Here is an 18,405-nt window from a genome sequence, read left to right as displayed (position 1 = left end):
AAAACCTTAAACACTTAAATGTTTACACAATCAAAGTTTCATTTACTGTTTTTATATTTTAAGAAACATTTTCCAGTCTTTGGAAAACTGGCAAAGGATTACCTGTGTATCCTAGAATTGTCTTTGCTTGTGTAGTGTTTATTTTCCACTGTTAACCTTTTGTTAACAATCTGCACATAAGACTGATGTTAATTTTTCTTAGCAAAAATTAGTAGCAGAGCTGATGTGTAAGAATACAAATATGGCTTAGACTGTGCCTTTGTTAATGTGTAAATGTTTAAATGATAAATGTTGGATAGGTTGCTTTTATTAAATGACATCTACATCCTTAGTGAAACATTTGATCTTGTAGCTTTTCTTGTTTCTCTTGCGGTCTTTCCTTATTGTCATAGGGGAGCTGACTTTTTTCTCTAGATGCTGATCCTGGTGGATCTTGGTAAAACACCCTGACAAGTATTCAGCCTGTAATTAAAGCTGTTCAAAGGCAAGAGTATTAACTAGTTCTGGAGCTGGAGGAAGTAACATGATGCCCAAGAGCTCAGAGGTCCTGTAGAATGTAGCAGACCCATCTGGTTGCCTTGGACAAGTAACAAGTCCTCTGTAGTGAGTGGCAGAAATGCCCTCTCAAACATCACAGAACTTACTTGTACTGGAATAAGTTACTTCGGCCTTATCACAGCCATTTCTCCAGGGCTGGGAGAGACTGTCTGCTAGCGTTATGGTAGTGCTTCAGATTGGAATAGGACAGTGTCACAACTGTCAAATAGCCCTGGGTCACAGAACTCCATGTAAAACTCTGGGAGGGTCACTTGATTTGAGGATTCCTTCCCCCCCGCCAATTGTTTTGAGTACAGTCAGTAATGATTTGGTGCTTTACCTTTAGAGGGAATTCCATGGCAAATGGGGCAGATACAAGTAGAAATATGAACAAAATAGATCAAGTTGACCTTTCCTTTGTGTAACTATCTCATTGAACAGTAGCTGTGTAAAAATCTTCCAGCCCCCTAATGATCCTATGTTTTTAATGTTTGCATTGAAGCTTTGTCTTAAAATATTGCTCCACGTTTCATTGCTCTTGCAATCTTGGTTTTTCTTTCAACCAAGTACTAAATATCTCGGATTGGATTCCTCTTACAAGATAGAACACTCAGCTGTATGAGCCAGCACAGAAAGTTTCTAGAAATGCTAAGTTTTGCACAATCCAGAAAAACGAGACAGAGAAAAGGACCTTAGTCATTCTCTGGTGACTGCTGCATGCTTAGCGCAGATACTCCTGCCGAATCCTTGACTCTTGGTGGGCTTGCATGGAGTGGTCTGAGTGTTAAGTTGCTGCTGCTTGCAGGTGACATCTGCTGCCAAATGGTTCATGACTCGTGCTTTCTCTGGCATGGGCTGAAGATGACATGTACTCTGTAATCAGCTTGCTTGATTTAACTCATGAGCTTATCTCGGAAAGGGGAGGGGGAACTGCAGAGTTTCATGTGGAGGTCCAGCAGAGCCAAAAGTCTCTTAAGTTCATAACTTACTCCAAGAACTAGAAATTGATGGATTTCATTCTTTTCATTTTGGTTTGCAGTTTCCTCTGCAGTACCTCCTTAAAGATAGCTGTGTTAGATTCCTTATCTGTTATGAGCTGCTCTTTGGAACTTAGTGTTTCAGGGCCAGGCAATGCTTGGAATGTAGCTGTCGAGGCAGAAGGAAACATGTGAGTGAAGAGGTTGAAGAACACGTTTGTGGGCCTAGTTTCCAAACTTGTATATATCTGATACCAGTGTGGAGAGTCGGGAGGAAAGTTTAAAGGCGTCTGTGGGGAAAGGGAAGTAATGGAGAAGGTAAGTAGGGTGTCTTGCAAACATGTTTTCAAAGACTCAGTAGCTGCAGACAGGGTGTTCATGTATGTATGTATATACATTCATGCTTTCAAATAGCCTGGGGTGTTACCGTGGCACACAAGAACAAGTGCAAATTCCCTAGGATTCTGATTCATATATACAGTTTCACAGCCAAGATACAGCCTTTGTATCTTCCTCATTTGGGAGTTTTGCATCTCCTGGCTACAGAAAACTCCAGTGTGGTGGTTCCACCTTGACGTTACTGAGAAACAGGAAGTGGACATTATGTTCCTGTGTAATATGGTAACATGCAAAACCACTTAAGTTGCTCTGAAGTGGTGCCAAATGCTCTGGAGCAAAAGCTCCTGCACGATCTTAGGGTTCTTTTGGATCATACATCAGCCTCAACATCAGTAATGTGGGTTTTCTTGGAAAATTTGAATCGGAAAAATTGCCAGCGCTCTAAAGAATGTGATCTGATTTAGCATATTTGCTTGCTGCCTCTTCGATTTCCCAATGTACATTCTCTCTCAACAGGCGCACAAAAGATCTCATATTTAGTAAACAGAACTAAAAATGTCAATTTTATGCACAGTATAAATATATCAAAAGTTTTCCCAATAGCCGCAAACTATTTGATCTGAAATTTTAGAGTGAAATTAAACACACAGTATCATTTAAATGTTATGTTCATATGCATTCAAAGTTTTATGTAGAAATTATTTTATTGAGACACCCATTAGAATGTAAAGAAATATGTTTATATTGCTTGCTTAAGTTTGGGCAGGGGGGAGAATGAAAACTAACTGCATGCACTATTCTTAAAATACCTAAACACCTCTGTTAGTATTCTATTAACAGTTAAATTTTCTTTCACTGAGATAATTGTGGTACCTTCAGTTTCATTGCCATGATCTGCACTGTTTTTGAGTTCCATTTTGGGTTGAGCAAAATCTGGTTCCAAACTGCTTCAAAACAACCATTTTAAAGAAACCCCAAACCCTTGAAAATTAATACATCTTATGCACTTCTACCTTCTGCAGGTCAAGAAATGAGGCACTGCTCTGTGTTCTTGTGGAAAGTGAAACAAAAAGTTGTCTGTTTTAGTTTTGCTTCGACTTGTTTCAAGAATTTAACAGAAGGTGGCAAATACACATGGACAAGCCTGGGAAAAGTCTGCCCTAGACTTAGGAATCAACTGCATTGTGCAGAGGGAGGGGAGGGCCTGTTGTTTTTCAGTTCTTTCATGGCAACTGAACTGGGGTTTGCCAGTGCTTCCTGTCTCACATTTAGCCCACCTAATATTATTGATTGGCAGTGCAACAGCCTTGACAACTGTAGCTAAACAGGAAACCATGTTTACCTATTTAGGGCCAGAAAAATTTTCCATAGAAAGATAGCACTGCCTAGGGTTGACTTGCTTATCGGCTCTCTACATAAGCGTATGGTGCTGGAGGCCTCAGTACCAAATCTAGCCCTCTGAGAGATAGGAGCTTGACACTCAGTTGCCAGCGTAGAGGTAACAGTTATAACTGCTGGTGTGCATGTAGAGCTTACGGGGACCCACTTTAGGAGGTGAAGGTTGAAGCATTGCCACATATATAATTCCGCCCCCCTCCCCAAGGCAAACAAAAGGCAGCAGTGTGGTGATGCGTCAGTGACATCAATCTGCAGCCAGAGTTGGCTGATCACCGTGTAATCCTGCTCATTGTGCAGGATTGGTAAAAATGAAGCTGCCAGTAGCAGATGAGGTGGCAGTAGAAATGCCTGAATGGTGGTGACTGCTATTAATAATGATTGGATCCAGCAATATGTGCAAAGAAAGAAAAATGTACTTCACATACTTAGGCAACAGCTTCAGCAACAGAGAGCACTTTAATGCAGTTTTTAACAAAATAAAAATGTCTATATGGAGCAATGGAATGTACAATACATGGTTCAAGTACTTTCATTTAATTCAGTTTCAAAACTACCGTGTGCTGTGTCTTTTGCATGTGAAAAAAAGTAATGGGGATAGAATTGCTTTTGCTCCATGCAAGCAGGCAACGAGAAGTAGTTTTAGTTCTTCAGCTTGCAAGGACCCTTACGCACATGGAAATCTTTTGTGGGATCCAACCTTAAGTCTTGGGCAGGGGGGATACTTGACATCTCCTCTTTCCAAAAAATACTGCTGTTGTCTTGAATAATGAAATCTGTTTGGCACAACCCTAATTTTTTGCTTAATGAAGAAAGATTTAGTGACACAGGCTATTCTACTGTCTTTTATAACTCCTGCAAAATGACTTTCTAAACCTTGCTCCCCACCACCATATTGACTTTTTTCTTAGCAACCTGCTTGGGCCTCCCTTTTGTGTGGTACAGCAGGGAATAAACACCCAGCCATGTTTGTCCAATCTTTCCCATAACAGCTTCCTTGTCTGTCTGCCTTTCCCTCTGACTCAGCAGTGAGAGTCCCAGTTTTAGACGAGAGTCTCTGCAATTACTCAGCAAAGATGAATAGCATTGTAGGAAGCAAAAGGAGGCAATGCAGTGTGTTGAAAGAGTCCAAGGGACTTAGGAGTCTGTTGCTGAGCTTTGTATCTTGAAGTGTTACATTCCCATGGCCGATTTTGTTAACTCTTTGGGAGTGCAGCAGTCCTGGGTCCCTGTTGGAGAGCAACTGAGCCTATTGACCTTCAGGACTGGCTTAGGTAGGTTTATAATCCTTCCTATCTTCAAGGACCAAGGGTGGATGACAAGCAGCAGTCCCCTCCTCTCTGCCCAAAAAGAGTTTACTGTTTCTTTTCTCCCTGCTGTCAAACTGCAGAGGACCAAGTGACCAAATGCACTTACATATACTTAGACTGAGAATTAGGGGTAGGCCTTGAGCCAAAGGGACCACTGGAAAGTTGGGTGCTGAAGGTAGGCCAAGAGAGGGAGGGGAGCATATAGGTGTTTTGAGAAGATGGTCAGAATCTAGAACCAGAAAAGCCTGGGGTGGGGGGATTGGAGGCTGCATGGTGAAATTGGAAGAGTGAAAGTCACAAGTGAGGGATTGTGAATTGAGCCAGCTAGGAAGGAAGCATTTGGACTGGGCAAAAGCTTGACTTCTTGCACCTTAGGACTTTGGCAGGCATTGTTGTTGGGGGTGGGCTTGACTGGCACCAGCTTTGCCGTTGCCCCATCTGAAACGCAGCTGTCCAGCTAGCAGTTGCCAGGGTTTGTCTGAATCTTCCAACTCAGTTTCCTTCTGCAGCCTAGTGTAACAGTGAAATCAGGAGTCTGCATTTGTGACATGTTTTGTTGCTATGAGAATAGATGCCAATCATTGTACAGTCTTCATTGCAGGATCACTGGTGAGGGTGAGACATGGAGAAAAGGTGGGCTAAAAAGCAACGGGTAAACAGGTATTGGCCCTACTTGTGCTGTGTGAAGATTCGTGGTTTGGTGGTCTGCTGTGCTGTCTATAAGACCACCTGCAGAAGTCTGTGTTGTTTCAAAGCTTCTCAGATTTTATATTTGTTTTTTAAAATACGTATCTTGCCTTTGGAGATTATCAAGGCAGCTTATCATAGAGTAGTTTTAAAATGATACCACATGGTACACGAAAGCAGTATAATACCAATACAGCAGTAGACAAGAGAATCCTCAGCAACACACATTCAGGGATCATAGCAGAGAGACAGCACACATTGAACCAGAGTAAAATTTGATTAATCATTACTACCAAATCAGCCTAAATATTTGGTGGAAGAAGGTAGTTTTAAAAGCTTCCGGGATTGGGACCAAATGAAAGACACAGGGACTATAGACTATGCTACTGGCTACTGTCTGCTGATGTAGGTAAGTTCCTACTGAATGGTTTTCGTGTAAAAGATGTCATGTTAATTATGCTTTGTATAAGAAAAAGTGTTTACTAATGTCCTTGCCTTGCTATGCTATGCTCAGCGCATGTCCTAGTGGTTGATTATATTGTATTGATTTGCACTGTGTAATCCACCTTGCATATCAGTGAGAAAGGCAGACTAAATAAATGAAATTTAAAAAAAAATATTGCCATCACTGAGAAAACCCTGTAGCTTGTGCCTGCACACAAGGCCTCTGATAATGAAACATGGAGCTGGGCCAACTGAACCGAGTGAGTGGGCAGGCTCCTGTAAAGGTAATTTTTTAAAGGTCTCCTGGCTACAAACTATTGTCAGGGGGAGATTGCACTTAAGTATACTCAAATTAACATCTTTGTGTAACTGGTATGCTTATTCTTCAGCATCTGAGAAGAGGGGGGAAGACCAAATGATGTCTTCAAGTGCTCTCTTGAGTTCTCAGCACAGCCTTTGTGGACTGTTTTGTTTCCTGACACACATCTTCCTTCTGTGTACCCCGCCTTATCCCTCAAAGAGTACTGCTTTAAATATATATTGCATCATATCCAAGGGCTCAAGGTGCATTAGAAAATTTTTTTTAAATGCAGTATCAAAACACTGAGACAAGATGGATGAGGTATGTTGTACTCAGCAGTTTCAGATGGGTGTCTTGGTTGATCCTGTTGCTAGTGGAAAAGTGCACCGAATTCTTCTTGGACCACAGCAGGACAAGCACTGAGGTGCTACTGGACAGTTCATCATTTTGTTGTGAGCTAGTCTTCATCTGTTCTACACACTTCTCTCCACTCCTGAAGCCTCATTAGCCTTAATTTTACTCTCGGAATTAGGGGTGGGGCTTGGTTCCCATTTAGCTTTAGCTTTTCCAACTTGTTCCAGGAAAAACTAGGGAGAATAAACATGCTTTGTTTTGATACTATAATCTATTAAAGGAGGCGTGAGTTCCAGTGGAAGGAGACTCAGGCTTAAGAGAACAGCACCCTGAACAGGCTGTGTATAAATATTCTAAAATAAATAGGGAGCCAGGATTCAAATTCCATCTGTGCAATGGGACCTGCTGCACAGCTTTGAACTGTACATTTTCTGTAACAGAGATATGGGCGACTGGATTGTACAAGCTGTACTATGTACAAGCTCTGTACTACTATTTGAGCCCCTTTAATACAGATGTAGCACAATGTGAGCCCCTGAGGCTGGAGCCCTGTTTCTATTTGACTTGACAGAGATGACCTCTGCCTCTTCCCTTCCCTATGCAGAAACAATGGCGAGCCCAGCAAAAGACAACAACTACCGAATGAAGAGCTACAAAAACAAGGCGCTGAATCCTGAGGAGATGCGCCGGAGGAGAGAGGAGGAAGGGATCCAGCTGCGCAAGCAGAAGAGGGAGCAACAGGTAATGCGCGTTCGTGTGATCATGTTTGTCTTCAGTAGAAGGCAACCAGGAGAAGTTGCTTCTGATCACCCTGAAACATTTCTTGAGGTTAGATGGATCATTTTCTCCTTGTTGTTTAGGGGTCATTTATGATTGTCTAATACTTGGGCAGCTGCGCAACAATAGAGTAGACTAAAATTGGGACACCCGTCTTTCAGTGGCTTAATCACATAAGCATGTGAAGCTCTCTTGTACCGAAGACCATTAGTCTGTCAAAATCCGTGTTGCCTATTTAAACTATCATTGGCTTTTTGGGGTCTCAGGTCCAGGTTTTTTACATTGCTTGCCTGCTCTTTTTACTGGAGAGGCCAGGGATTGAACATAGTACTTCTGTGTGCAAAACAGATGCTGTACCACTGAACAACATCATGGGAAGGCCTGGGTGTCTTTGTCGTATTTGGCCTTCCTGGGCAACTAGTTGGCCACTATGTGAAGCACAGTGCATGACTAGATGGACCTCTGGTTTGATCCAGCAAGATAGTTATTGTGCTTAATTAACCATGGGCCTACCCTTTGAATCCATTAATTAAACAGGAGACTGTTTTAATTGGTGAGTTGGAAAGCCAAGGTACAGTACAGTATTCTTTGTACTGTATGTTTCTGTGGCCGTGGTGAAAAGTAATGTCAACTTGGAGCCAACTTATGGCAGCCCAATAGGGATTTCAAGGCCAGAGACATTCAAAGATAGTTTGCCATTGCCTGCCTCTGTGTTGTGACCCTGGACTTCCTCAGTGGTTTCCCATCCAAGTAGTAATCTAGGCCAACCCTGCTTAGCTTCTGAAATATGAGAAAATCAAGCTAATCTTGGCTGTCCAGGTCAGAGCATGTGTCTGTAATGGAGAATGAAAAGACCTCTTGAAAATGGTCATAGAAAGTGCAGAATCTTCTTGAGTGTCTCAAAAAGGCATCTATTGAGGATTTAATAATGTTCAAACTGGTTTTTAATAGGTTAAGAGGAAGATCAACTAAAGTCTTTAACATGAATGCAGCTGCAACAAAGAGAATCCTCTGTAAGGCACCAGTGCCTCCCACTGGGCACTTGAAAGCTTGTGTACATTTTAAACCATGGTCACTAAAACTCATCTTTAGTGATTTAGAGGTACAAGCCAATAGACAGCACTTTGGGGTAACTGGGAGGTGGAGGTGGCTGAGCACAATGTGCTGGCCGCTCAGGATTCTTACATCATGAGAGCAAAGGCAGGAGATTGTTTGGCCCAGGTATACAGAGCCTCCAAAATGGCTTATTGCTGGGTCTGTATGTTTTATGTATTACTATTGTGGAATACTGGATGTTGCATAGAACTTGGATCCAGAGAATCTAATGTAAAGAGGCAAATTTCTAGTTCTTGTGGCTGCGGAAATGAACTGAAAAATGTGGACAGGACCTAATGAAATCTCCAGGTAGGAAAACCATACTAGACAGGGCTTCAGTGGCTTGCATATCTCCTTGTGTACTAGAAACTGCAGAAGCCTACCCAACACTTGTATCCTGTTTGCTAAGTCTTCTCAGCATGTGCTCCTATGATGTGGTCTGCTTTCTATTTCAGCTCTTTAAACGAAGAAATGTGGAGCTAATTAATGAAGATTCTACCATGTTTGACAGTCCCCTGGCGGATTCGTTTGTTAGCTCCACCACAGCTGGGGTACGTAATCATTGGGATACTATTTTTTCATATGTTATATTCTTACTGCATTAATACTCTGTATGATGCAGGCCACTTTTGGGGGTGTGCTCAGAAAGGCTGAGTATTTATTCACCATCTTTGTATTCTTGTCTTTGTACTGGAGTATACACAGGGGGGAAAAATGGTTGATTCGGTTTGGTAATACTGAACTGTAAAAAAAAGTTAGGAATTCGGGGAATACTGAATTTATTCTCCAGTTCAGTTCAGTAATACAGAGCAAATTTGATAAAATTCAGCCATCGTTTCCTACGGGAAACACAATTCAGAAATTTCTGGTGGCTGGGGTAGAGTGGGAGTCATTTTGGACAAAATTTACAGGAGACCTACTCTGAACTGTCCTCTAATGAGCCCCTAAGTTTCATGAAGATTGGACCACAGGATGCCATTTTATGCCTCCCCCTCCCTCCAGAAGGTGCTCCCAGCCACCTCCAATCTCCATTATTCTCTTTGGGGAAAACCTACAACTAGCCTATATTAAAAACACATTTTAAAAGTTCACAACTCTCTCCAGAAACCCAAAAATTACATCAAAACACCACTAGGTTAAGTTAACAAACTGAACCGAGCACCCCAACAAATCCCCCACAGAAGAATAACCAACAACAATTGAACATCTGACCAAATCAAACTTCTATGCCAACAGAAAACAATCCGGCAAAAAAACACCAACCAAACTTCTGTAAAGAAAGCCCAACAACAGGAGGAAACAGCCTCCCCTCCCCCAAGAACAAGTGAATTTAATAAAATTAACATAAACTATAAAACTCCTAACAAATTACCCACAAGAGGATAAAACACCCCTCCAGAAGAACAAGCAGCAAAATGAACAGTGAATATAGCCAACTTCAAAAGCCAGAAATCAAAACCCCCTACACAGAAGCCCAACCAAAGCTCTCCCCACACACAGCAAAAAAGCAGTTTTTAAAATGCAAACAAAAACACTCCCCCAATTCCTCACTGACACCAGGCCACCGCCTCTTCGCAAAGAGAGAAAAAATGCAGTGAGTCTACAACTCTCAAACTAGGCAGCAGCCAGGAATCCTCCCCACTCACTGGGCAGTAGGATCCAGTCGCAGTCCAAAGCAGGTTAGGGGAGAAAGGCGGCGGCGGCGGTGGCAGCAGCAAGCAGGCAGTGTCTCTCAGTCTCCAAGCTAGAGCAAAATGGAGGCTGAGGCAAGCTTCCTAATTTAACTCCTTGCAGCAGTTTTAAAAAGGCGCTCTTCTTCTTGAGAATCCCATTGGCCAGAGAAGGAGAGCTGCTGAAAGGATTGGCCACTCATACTCCCCCTCCCTTCCCCTGCCTGCCTCTGACTCACTCCCCCTCCCCCCTCCCATCTGGTTAAAAAAAAAGGTGGGAAGCAGTGTTTCTTTGCTGTTCCTTAGTAAAGTAACAGAGCTGCTGCCCTTTCCGAATTTTACCGAATAAATTCAGTAAACTTAAATTTGGTATTCAGATTTCAGTTCAGTAATACTAAATTTTACCAAATCAGGTAAAATGTGTTAATTTTTACTGAATACCGAACCCATATTGCACATCCCTACTTTCTACTGCTGTAGCTTACCATTCAGCATGAATGGCTATAATGTAGAGCAAACGACACGAACGGAATGGGAAGGGAAGAAGAAAGCCAGCAAATTCTGGTACCAAGTGTTAGATACCATGGCTGCATAATGACCAGGTGGAATGGCCATTGCAGAAGTAACCAAATGACATTGGATCTAAGATGGGCCAGTGGAGGAGGAAGAGGCCTTGGTGGCTCACCTCCTTCTGATGCTACTCTTGGAACGGTCTGAGAAGAAGAGAAGCCAAATGGTGTTTGCCTCCAGTTAGGTTTTAAATGTGTTAACTTTAAGTAGCAGTATGTTTCCTTAAAAAAAATGATGCTGTGGCCAAAATGAATAAGCTTGTACAGATTTTGGAACCATTTGAATGGGTACTTGTTCTTTCAGTTGCTTGCAGGAAGTAGAAGATGACAATTCTGAAGTTCTAAATAGGACAATCTGTTAGCTTGACTTTTTTGTCTGTTCTTATGCCTGCTTTAGTAGTTTCTCTCCAAAACTGAATATTTCTGATGCTGCATCCAAGTGTGCTAAATTTGACAGTAGCATTAATTAGTAAGGGTGTAGCATATTGTCTTTTCAGGAGGGAGTTATCACAAGAGAGATGGTAGAAATGCTGTTCTCAGAAGACCCTGACCTTCAGCTAGTAACTACCCAGCGGTTCAGGAAACTGCTTTCAAAAGGTAAAATGCAACTAAGGGAAGCACTTTTGTAGGGGCTGTTCTTATGTTTAGGTGTTACTTATAAAGATCCTACACAGTTTTCAGGGCTTTTTTTCTGGGAAAACAGGTTGTGGAACTCAGTGGGTTGCCCTCAGAGAAAATGGTCACATGGCTGGTGGCCCCGCCCCCTGATCGCCAGACAGAGGGGAGTTTAGATTGCCCTCCACGCCACCCAGCGGCCCTCTGCACCCAGCACCCTCCATGCCCAGCAGCACAGAGGGCAATCTAAACTCCTCTCTGTCTGGAGATCAGGGGGCGGGGCCACCAGCTATGTGACCATTTTCGAGAAGTTCCGGAACTCCGTTCCCCCACATTCCCCCTGAAAAAGAGCCCTGACAGTTTTCCTGCAGGAAACTCAAGATGCCTGACATTTTGAAATGGTTTGCCTGAAAGAGGCTTTTAAAACAGTCTTTTGTTTGTTTACATCATTTGTAGTCTTCCTTTCACACTGAGACTCAAGGCAGATTACACAGTGTGAGTCAGTACAGGCAATATCAAAGACATTTCAGCAAACATGTAATAGGTATATACATGCAGTGTTGTAATGGGAGTGGGAATATACAACAAACAAGACAATATCAGGGTTAGTTTTTCAATTATGGTTGCTTAAAAATCACTCTTAAAATGAAAACTGCCTGCATAGAAATTAAAGGCCTGAGTGGAATTCTGTAAACCATCTAATATGAACAAGACCATATGTGTCGTAATAAAACTTCTTTGATTTTATTACAAAATACTCCGTTTTTCCTCCTCTTCAGAGCCAAATCCTCCAATTGATGAAGTGATAAGCTCTCAGGGAGTAGTGGAGAGGTTTGTAGAATTCCTCAAGAGAAGTGACAACAGCACATTACAGGTGAGCAGGTTGTGGGGGAACGGACTCTTGGGTTTGGTTGGCCAGGATGTTAACTGTTTGGAAACTGAATAGGCCCTGCCATTGCACTAAGGTGATTGATAAACTTTATGATTCAGCACACCATATGGGATTGCAGAAGAATCGGTTCACAAATGCCAAGTGGTATCTAACACCAAAGCATAATATTAAAAACCCACTTTTAGATAAGTGTCTTGAAAGTGCTCTGTAGCTGAAGACAGGAGGCTTCTGAAATAAACTTTGATGCACTGTCCAGGGGCTTTGGTCCTGAGATTTTTTTAAAAAAATTATTAAAGTAGCCAGTAAAGCTGAGCTTTAAAAAAATGGTTAAATGCAGCATTGCTTATGTTTTTAAAGTTAGGCTTTTTAATGGCTTGTTAATTTTTAACAATTTCTGTGGGTGTTACAGTTTTCATATTGTATCTTTTGTGACCCTCATTCCATTTATCTTTGGAAATGTGCAGCATAAATTTTCTAAATAAATGAATAGCCCAGCGCACCTCTGGCTGCCCAGAAATAAGCTTAACTACAGGAAGCTTATGATGGTGCTGAAAGATGCTACAAATTAAGTATTTCCCAGATAGGAGTGTCCAGACTAAGTGGAACTGTTGAAAATGTGTCTGCAGCTTCCACAGGACTGTGAACCACTAGAGTGTTGCTGTGCATTGAGATATGCTAAGGTGCAGCTATAATGGAAGCATGCCAGGACCAATTTCTGAACTGTGCTATTTCCAGGAAAAGCATCTTACACTTCAGCTAGTCATCTGTGGTGGACCCTTCATCATGCAGAGCTGTTGTGTTGAGATGTGTGGCGGGGGCATCCTATAACAGGCTGCTGATGTTGCTTTTCAGTTTGAAGCTGCGTGGGCACTCACAAACATTGCCTCTGGCACCTCTCTACAAACCAAGATAGTAATTGAGGCTGGAGCTGTTCCAATCTTCATTGAGCTGTTGAGCTCTGATTTTGAAGATGTCCAAGAGCAGGTGAGACGTTTTCAGGGACATGAGACTTGTGGTTAGAGAATTTTAAAGAGCTGCTTTGTGGGTCCATCCTGGAAGATCTTCTTTCAAATGCCTTCTCCCTTTGGCAGATACCTCACACCTTCAGATTCCTAGTTGTGAAATGTTACTTAAAAGGCAGAACAACTATGAATGTCCGTGCGCCCAGAGCATGCCATTGGACAGGTTGTACTGATGTCATAGAACTTTTAAGTATTCAAACTGCTCAGGGCTGACATAACAGCAACAGAATGCTGACACAGTGCAGTTTGTGTGAGGGGGAGATGTTAGGCTTAGTTATTGGCAGAATCAGAACATGGGAGAAGCACTAATGCTTGGTATGTGGGGAGATTAGAAGCAATGGGCAAGGAGGAAATGAGGAGGCAAGGAAACACTGGAAACTGTGGGCTATTTCTGTGATGGCGAGAATAAAAGGGAGTAGCAGTGGATTTCCCACAGCTTTGAACTAGCAGGCCATACCTTAGCAGCCGCTTTCTAGAGGGCTGTATGGGTTGGATTTCAGGTACATGTGTTGGAGTTTGTAAAGGACTTTGCTGCACCAGTTAGCAACAGTAGAAAGCTGCCATGAGCCTGTGGAGCCTTTGAGGGGTGATAGTTAACAAGCAACCTGGAGAATGGCTTTCTTCTCCACCATTGCCTTCTCTCCCCTCTGTTAAAGGGCTGAATACTGAAGTTCCTGCTCTTCTTCCAGGCTGTTTGGGCACTGGGGAACATCGCTGGAGACAGCTCTGCTTGTCGTGATTACGTCCTTGACTGTGGCATCCTTCCTCCTTTGTTGTTGTGAGTAGCTATTGAGACCTGGAATAGAAACACAAGGATTCTTCTGAAGTGTAGACTCATAATTGTGTAGACTTGATAGAAGTTTTTCTTCACAGCTAGGTTCCTACCAATTGCCTTACTGAGGTTCAGAAAGGAATTTTTGCCAGGCCAGACTGGCTAGGGATTCCTGGCAAGGATGCAACTTGACTGTTGATTCCATATGAATCAAGCAAGTGCCATCTTTTGTGCGGTACACATTGTTAGTGCCTGTTTGTGGCACGCTGGTTTAGCAAAAAGTAAGCTAATCTGAAGAGAACGTGTGTATGTGTAGCAGGAGATCTCTATCCAGGGAGTTCTTGAAGGTCTCTTGTCCTTTCCTGCAAAGCGTTCAGACTGATCTCCGTTCTTTAGAAAACGATGGCTGAAAATTTCCTTATTCAGAAAGCTTAATGGGTTCAAATAGCTTATGATGGACTTTGTGGGTCAGATACCTCTTGTTGTCAGTAGAACTGCTTTGCTGAGTACTTTTGAGAATGAAAAGGTATATTCTGCTACCCTGAGCTCCTTGGTGGGGAAGCTGAAAAAAACTTGGTAATATGGAATAATACTATGCAGTTGAAGTGTCATTGCCAGTGCAGGGGATATTTGGGCTTGGAGGCTCAGGGGTCAAGTCCCCCTTGAGCTTTGAAATGAAGCTGCTCTGGTTCCTTATAAATAACTATGCAGGAGTTGTGAAACTATGCGTGGTGAAGAACGGATTTAATTCTGATGCCTTGATGGGGGTAAAGAGTCAGTCTGCTACAGTAAGGGACAGCTGTTAGGACAAATGCTGCAGCTAGAGAGAGCACAACTTGCTGTGTGTGTCTTTTAGGCTCCTCACAAAATCCACCCGGTTGACCATGACACGGAATGCAGTTTGGGCTTTGTCGAACCTCTGCAGAGGGAAGAATCCACCCCCTGAATTTGTAAAGGTGAGACATAAGATGAATTATTTGGGAGGGCTTTTTTACTCAGGCAATAGGGCTGTGCCATAAAAAATGGCTCAGAGATGCTTTGGTAAAGGCACCGGGACTGTAGGCTATTCCCCTGGGTACTCTCCATTGATGTAGATATGTTCTTGCTGGGTAGTTTCTGCATTGTTTAAATATGTCGTGTCAAATCAATTATGTTTTCTTGTTTCATCTCTGTATTCAGATTGATGCTTGTTTTCAAATTTCTGCAGTCCATACCCTCTTGTATTTTTGTTGAATGCCTCCTCCATTGATCATATTGATTTAAACTGTTTAATCTACCTTGAGTCTCAGTGAGAATGGCTGCCTATATATAACATGAATAAATAGAAAAGTACATCATTCCAGCACCACCCCCTTTTCCCAGGTCCTTTAAGTTTCTCTGCAGAATGAGATGATAGAATTTTGGATTATAATGCTTCATATTTAAAGGGGAAGGAGGACCCCTAACCCTATGTTAAAAAACAAAAAATCTCTCTGCAATAACCAAACACTTAAGGAAGAAATTTAGTTATTTTTATTTTTTAGTTCATGATTCTTACTGACACTCAGCAGATTAAACTGTGTGCATCAATGCAACCAGCAGGATGAGGCATTTAATAACCAATGTAATATGACTAGGATTACAAAAGTTTGAAATGCTGCAAAAAGTATTAGACACTATGTCTTAAAAATGCAGCCCATGTAATTACACAAGCAGGAAACAACAAAGTAGGAGCAGGATAATACATAAAAGCAACAGGTAATGCGCACACATTATATAGTATATACATGTACTCATATACATAGTTGTATAGTTCGCAGCTCTGTGCTAGTGCCACTCAAGAGTTGATCACACCAGAAGCTGTCCGCCAGGAACCTCTTTTGCATGCAACCCACTAAAATGACTACTACATGCAACACACTGCCTTGCTGTCACAAAAGTGGAAGAATGGTGGGAGCAATGCTGAAGCCAGATGGCCTGCTTTGTATTCCTTTGTGCAGAAAAGCATTATACAGTCTTTAAAATAAGGGGTTCTCATAGGGCACCATTGGCTCAATCAAGCCCTGCAAACCCATGGATTTTAATGTCTGCTAAATGAGTCACCCGTATGTGGTATGTGTACTTAACCTTTGCTGCACCGAAAATGTGCTTGTCACCAGCCCTTGTTCTTTCCTCTTACGGGGTCTTTTTAAACTTTCTGCTGTGTTTGTGCTTCTTGGTAGGTGTCGTCCTGTTTGCCTGTCTTGTCACGCTTACTCTTCAGCAGCGACTCAGACTTGCTGGCCGATGCGTGCTGGGCACTCTCCTACCTATCAGATGGCCCCAATGAGAAAATCCAGGCTGTAATAGATTCTGGGGTATGTCGGCGACTGGTGGAGTTGCTAATGTAAGTGTCCTGCCTATGATGGAAAGTAGAATTAGCCCTTTAGGAGGGGCCTCACCTCTATAGTTGGAACTTAGAGGATGTGTGTCTTGCAGCACAGGGATAGAAGCGCTGGGGATAGTAGCTGAGGAGCATGTAGGTAACTCTCCTAAAATCATTTCACAGTGTAAGGTCTAGATTTTAGATTTGATGGGTTCATGGGAGCCGTCAGGAAGCTTCCTGTTGTCATGACTGATGCTTCTGTGAAAGCCCTGGCGGGCCTGTGGAGTTGAGAAGGTATCCCGTGCAGTAGACATGACTGCTCTGCAGCTGCAGTCACAATTGTGGCTGGGCTGGGCAGCCATCCCTTGTGGTCTGTTAGTCAGTTGTAAAGTCCAAACCTGCCACAGGATCATGGTGCTACTTAAGAGAGCAGTTCTTTAAGTTGACTTGCTATCAGCATCTGTTACCTTCAAGCATCTTACCTAAATTAACGAACAGGATGACTATTTTTTAAGATATTTTTAATTTTGTAATTTTGGTTTGCTTTTTCAGATTTTTGATTCATATACATCATTTTTACAATAAGCACAAATACTGCACTTCATGTATGCTTTCTAGTGAAAAACAAGTTCTTAAAATCGGGACCAGTCCATACTTTCCATTTGGCGTTTTGCTTGTAGCATGAAATGTACATATTATACATATTGGGTTAGGCCCTCTTTGTTGTTAAAAGGGTCAGTGAAGCGCTTGCTTTAAATCCCTCTCCAGAAGAATATATTATGAAGGTAAATATGACTGACAGGTTTTTTCAAGAACAGGGAATTCTGTAGCACCTTAATGACAAACACATTTTTTGTGGCAAGAATTCCTAGTCCACTTTTTCAGATAGTTATTCTAGATAGCTAGAGGTGCATAGGTTAGTCTAGAGCACATGCTTTGAGTGCAAATGGTCCCTTAGTTGAGCTACTGGGGGCAAAAATGTCTTTGGTCACAGGGCTGAGAAAGATCTTTAAATAGGATCTTCAAGACCTCTGCCTATCAGGAGTAGGCAGTGGTGGTCTAAGGTGGACTGACTCCATGGAATACAACTTCCCTAAATTCAGTTTTGCAATCCTATGCATGGGAGTAAACCCAGTGACAGGTGACTGAGTAAATATTCAAATGAACACACAAACTCTCTGGACACTAGGTTTGGAAAAACTGTTCTGCAGAAATCAGTAACAAATTTGACTTCGTTGTTCTTAAGAAAAAAACCGTTTAAAGGCATGGTGGAGCAAATTCCTTTGCATTAAAAGGGATTCAGGAGGATAAAAGGCATCTTTGCCACTAGCAAGCTGGTGAGTGCTTTTGTGGAACACTGCTTCTAACCATCTTCCATGGTCCTGTAGTGTCCACTTGGCTCCTTGGTTCACTGTTCACTCCTTGGTTCACTGTGGAGCTGGAAGCAAAGACACAGGCTGGTAGATAACTAAAGAGCAAGTGGAGAAAAACTTGAGATACTTGGTCACATTCACAGTGAAACGAGTGAAACAAAAAGCTGGCAAGCTTGTTGCCAACTGCCTGGAGTTTTTTGCTTCTTTGGAGCCTTGCTGCTCTCCGGATTCTTCAGGCTTTGAGATGTCTGCTGCTCCTGTATAATTTCTGCGGAGTTGATTTTGATTCTTGTGGACTCATATGGGACACTTCGATATATTGTCAGATTGGAAATATCTTATTGGACTGAATGTCAAATTGAATTACCTTATTGGACTGAATATTTGAAATCAACTGACTTCAGAGGAATTTAATGTATTATTGTGTAAGATTATAATATTTATGAGCATTTGCACTTTAATTACTAAATGTGAATAGATACACTTGGTAGTGTATGTGGGTTCTTCGGGTGATTCCCTGGTTGTTGTGTAGAACTGTGTTCTGGAACCCCTCCTTCCTGTGGTTAAGTTGTAACACATTCACATGAGTCAGAGCTGATCTTTGTGAGTACTTTGTGGCAGTCATGGTGGTGAAACACTCATATCTCTGCCAGCACAAAACCATCCAACTGTTCAGGTAATGGTCGGGGGGCAATCTTCATTCTGCAGTGGTATAAACTCTGAACATTTGGTAGGTCGCTGTGACTTCTTTGCAAGACATCTTGAACATAAAATAATTTGCACATGCCACAACCAGAGCCCACTGCTTTTACAGCTGAGTCTCAGAGGGTGGTTGAAGCGCAGTCTGGGTTGCTTGGATGAACTCCAGTTACTGCAACCTGATAGTATAGGCATATGGGAATTCAGTAGATGTTCAGAGCTCTTGACCCTTG

General features: G+C 42.3%; 1 protein-coding gene across 2 annotated transcripts in view; it reads left to right on the top strand.

The window, feature by feature from the left end:
* The window catches only part of KPNA6 (karyopherin subunit alpha 6), a 33,047-nt gene that overhangs the window by 7,781 nt on the left and 6,861 nt on the right, over positions 1 to 18,405 (top strand). Inside the window, exons 1-9 of one of the 2 annotated variants that reach the window (XM_054999152.1) lie at positions 1,764 to 1,832; positions 6,949 to 7,085; positions 8,672 to 8,767; positions 10,953 to 11,052; positions 11,850 to 11,944; positions 12,815 to 12,946; positions 13,674 to 13,762; positions 14,613 to 14,712; positions 15,958 to 16,121. In XM_054999152.1, coding sequence (XP_054855127.1) covers positions 6,954 to 7,085; positions 8,672 to 8,767; positions 10,953 to 11,052; positions 11,850 to 11,944; positions 12,815 to 12,946; positions 13,674 to 13,762; positions 14,613 to 14,712; positions 15,958 to 16,121 — 908 coding nt within the window. In that variant the 5' untranslated portion in view covers positions 1,764 to 1,832; positions 6,949 to 6,953. Of the gene's footprint in view, positions 1 to 1,763; positions 1,833 to 6,948; positions 7,086 to 8,671; positions 8,768 to 10,952; positions 11,053 to 11,849; positions 11,945 to 12,814; positions 12,947 to 13,673; positions 13,763 to 14,612; positions 14,713 to 15,957; positions 16,122 to 18,405 lie in introns of those variants that run through there. The other variant, XM_054999151.1, reaches the window with a different exon arrangement.

Source organism: Eublepharis macularius, chromosome 15, assembly GCF_028583425.1.
Source record: "Eublepharis macularius isolate TG4126 chromosome 15, MPM_Emac_v1.0, whole genome shotgun sequence".
Lineage (NCBI taxonomy): Eukaryota > Metazoa > Chordata > Lepidosauria > Squamata > Eublepharidae > Eublepharis > Eublepharis macularius.
The sequence above is the reverse complement of the archived record's forward strand: the minus strand, read 5'-3'. Positions and strand labels throughout refer to the sequence as shown.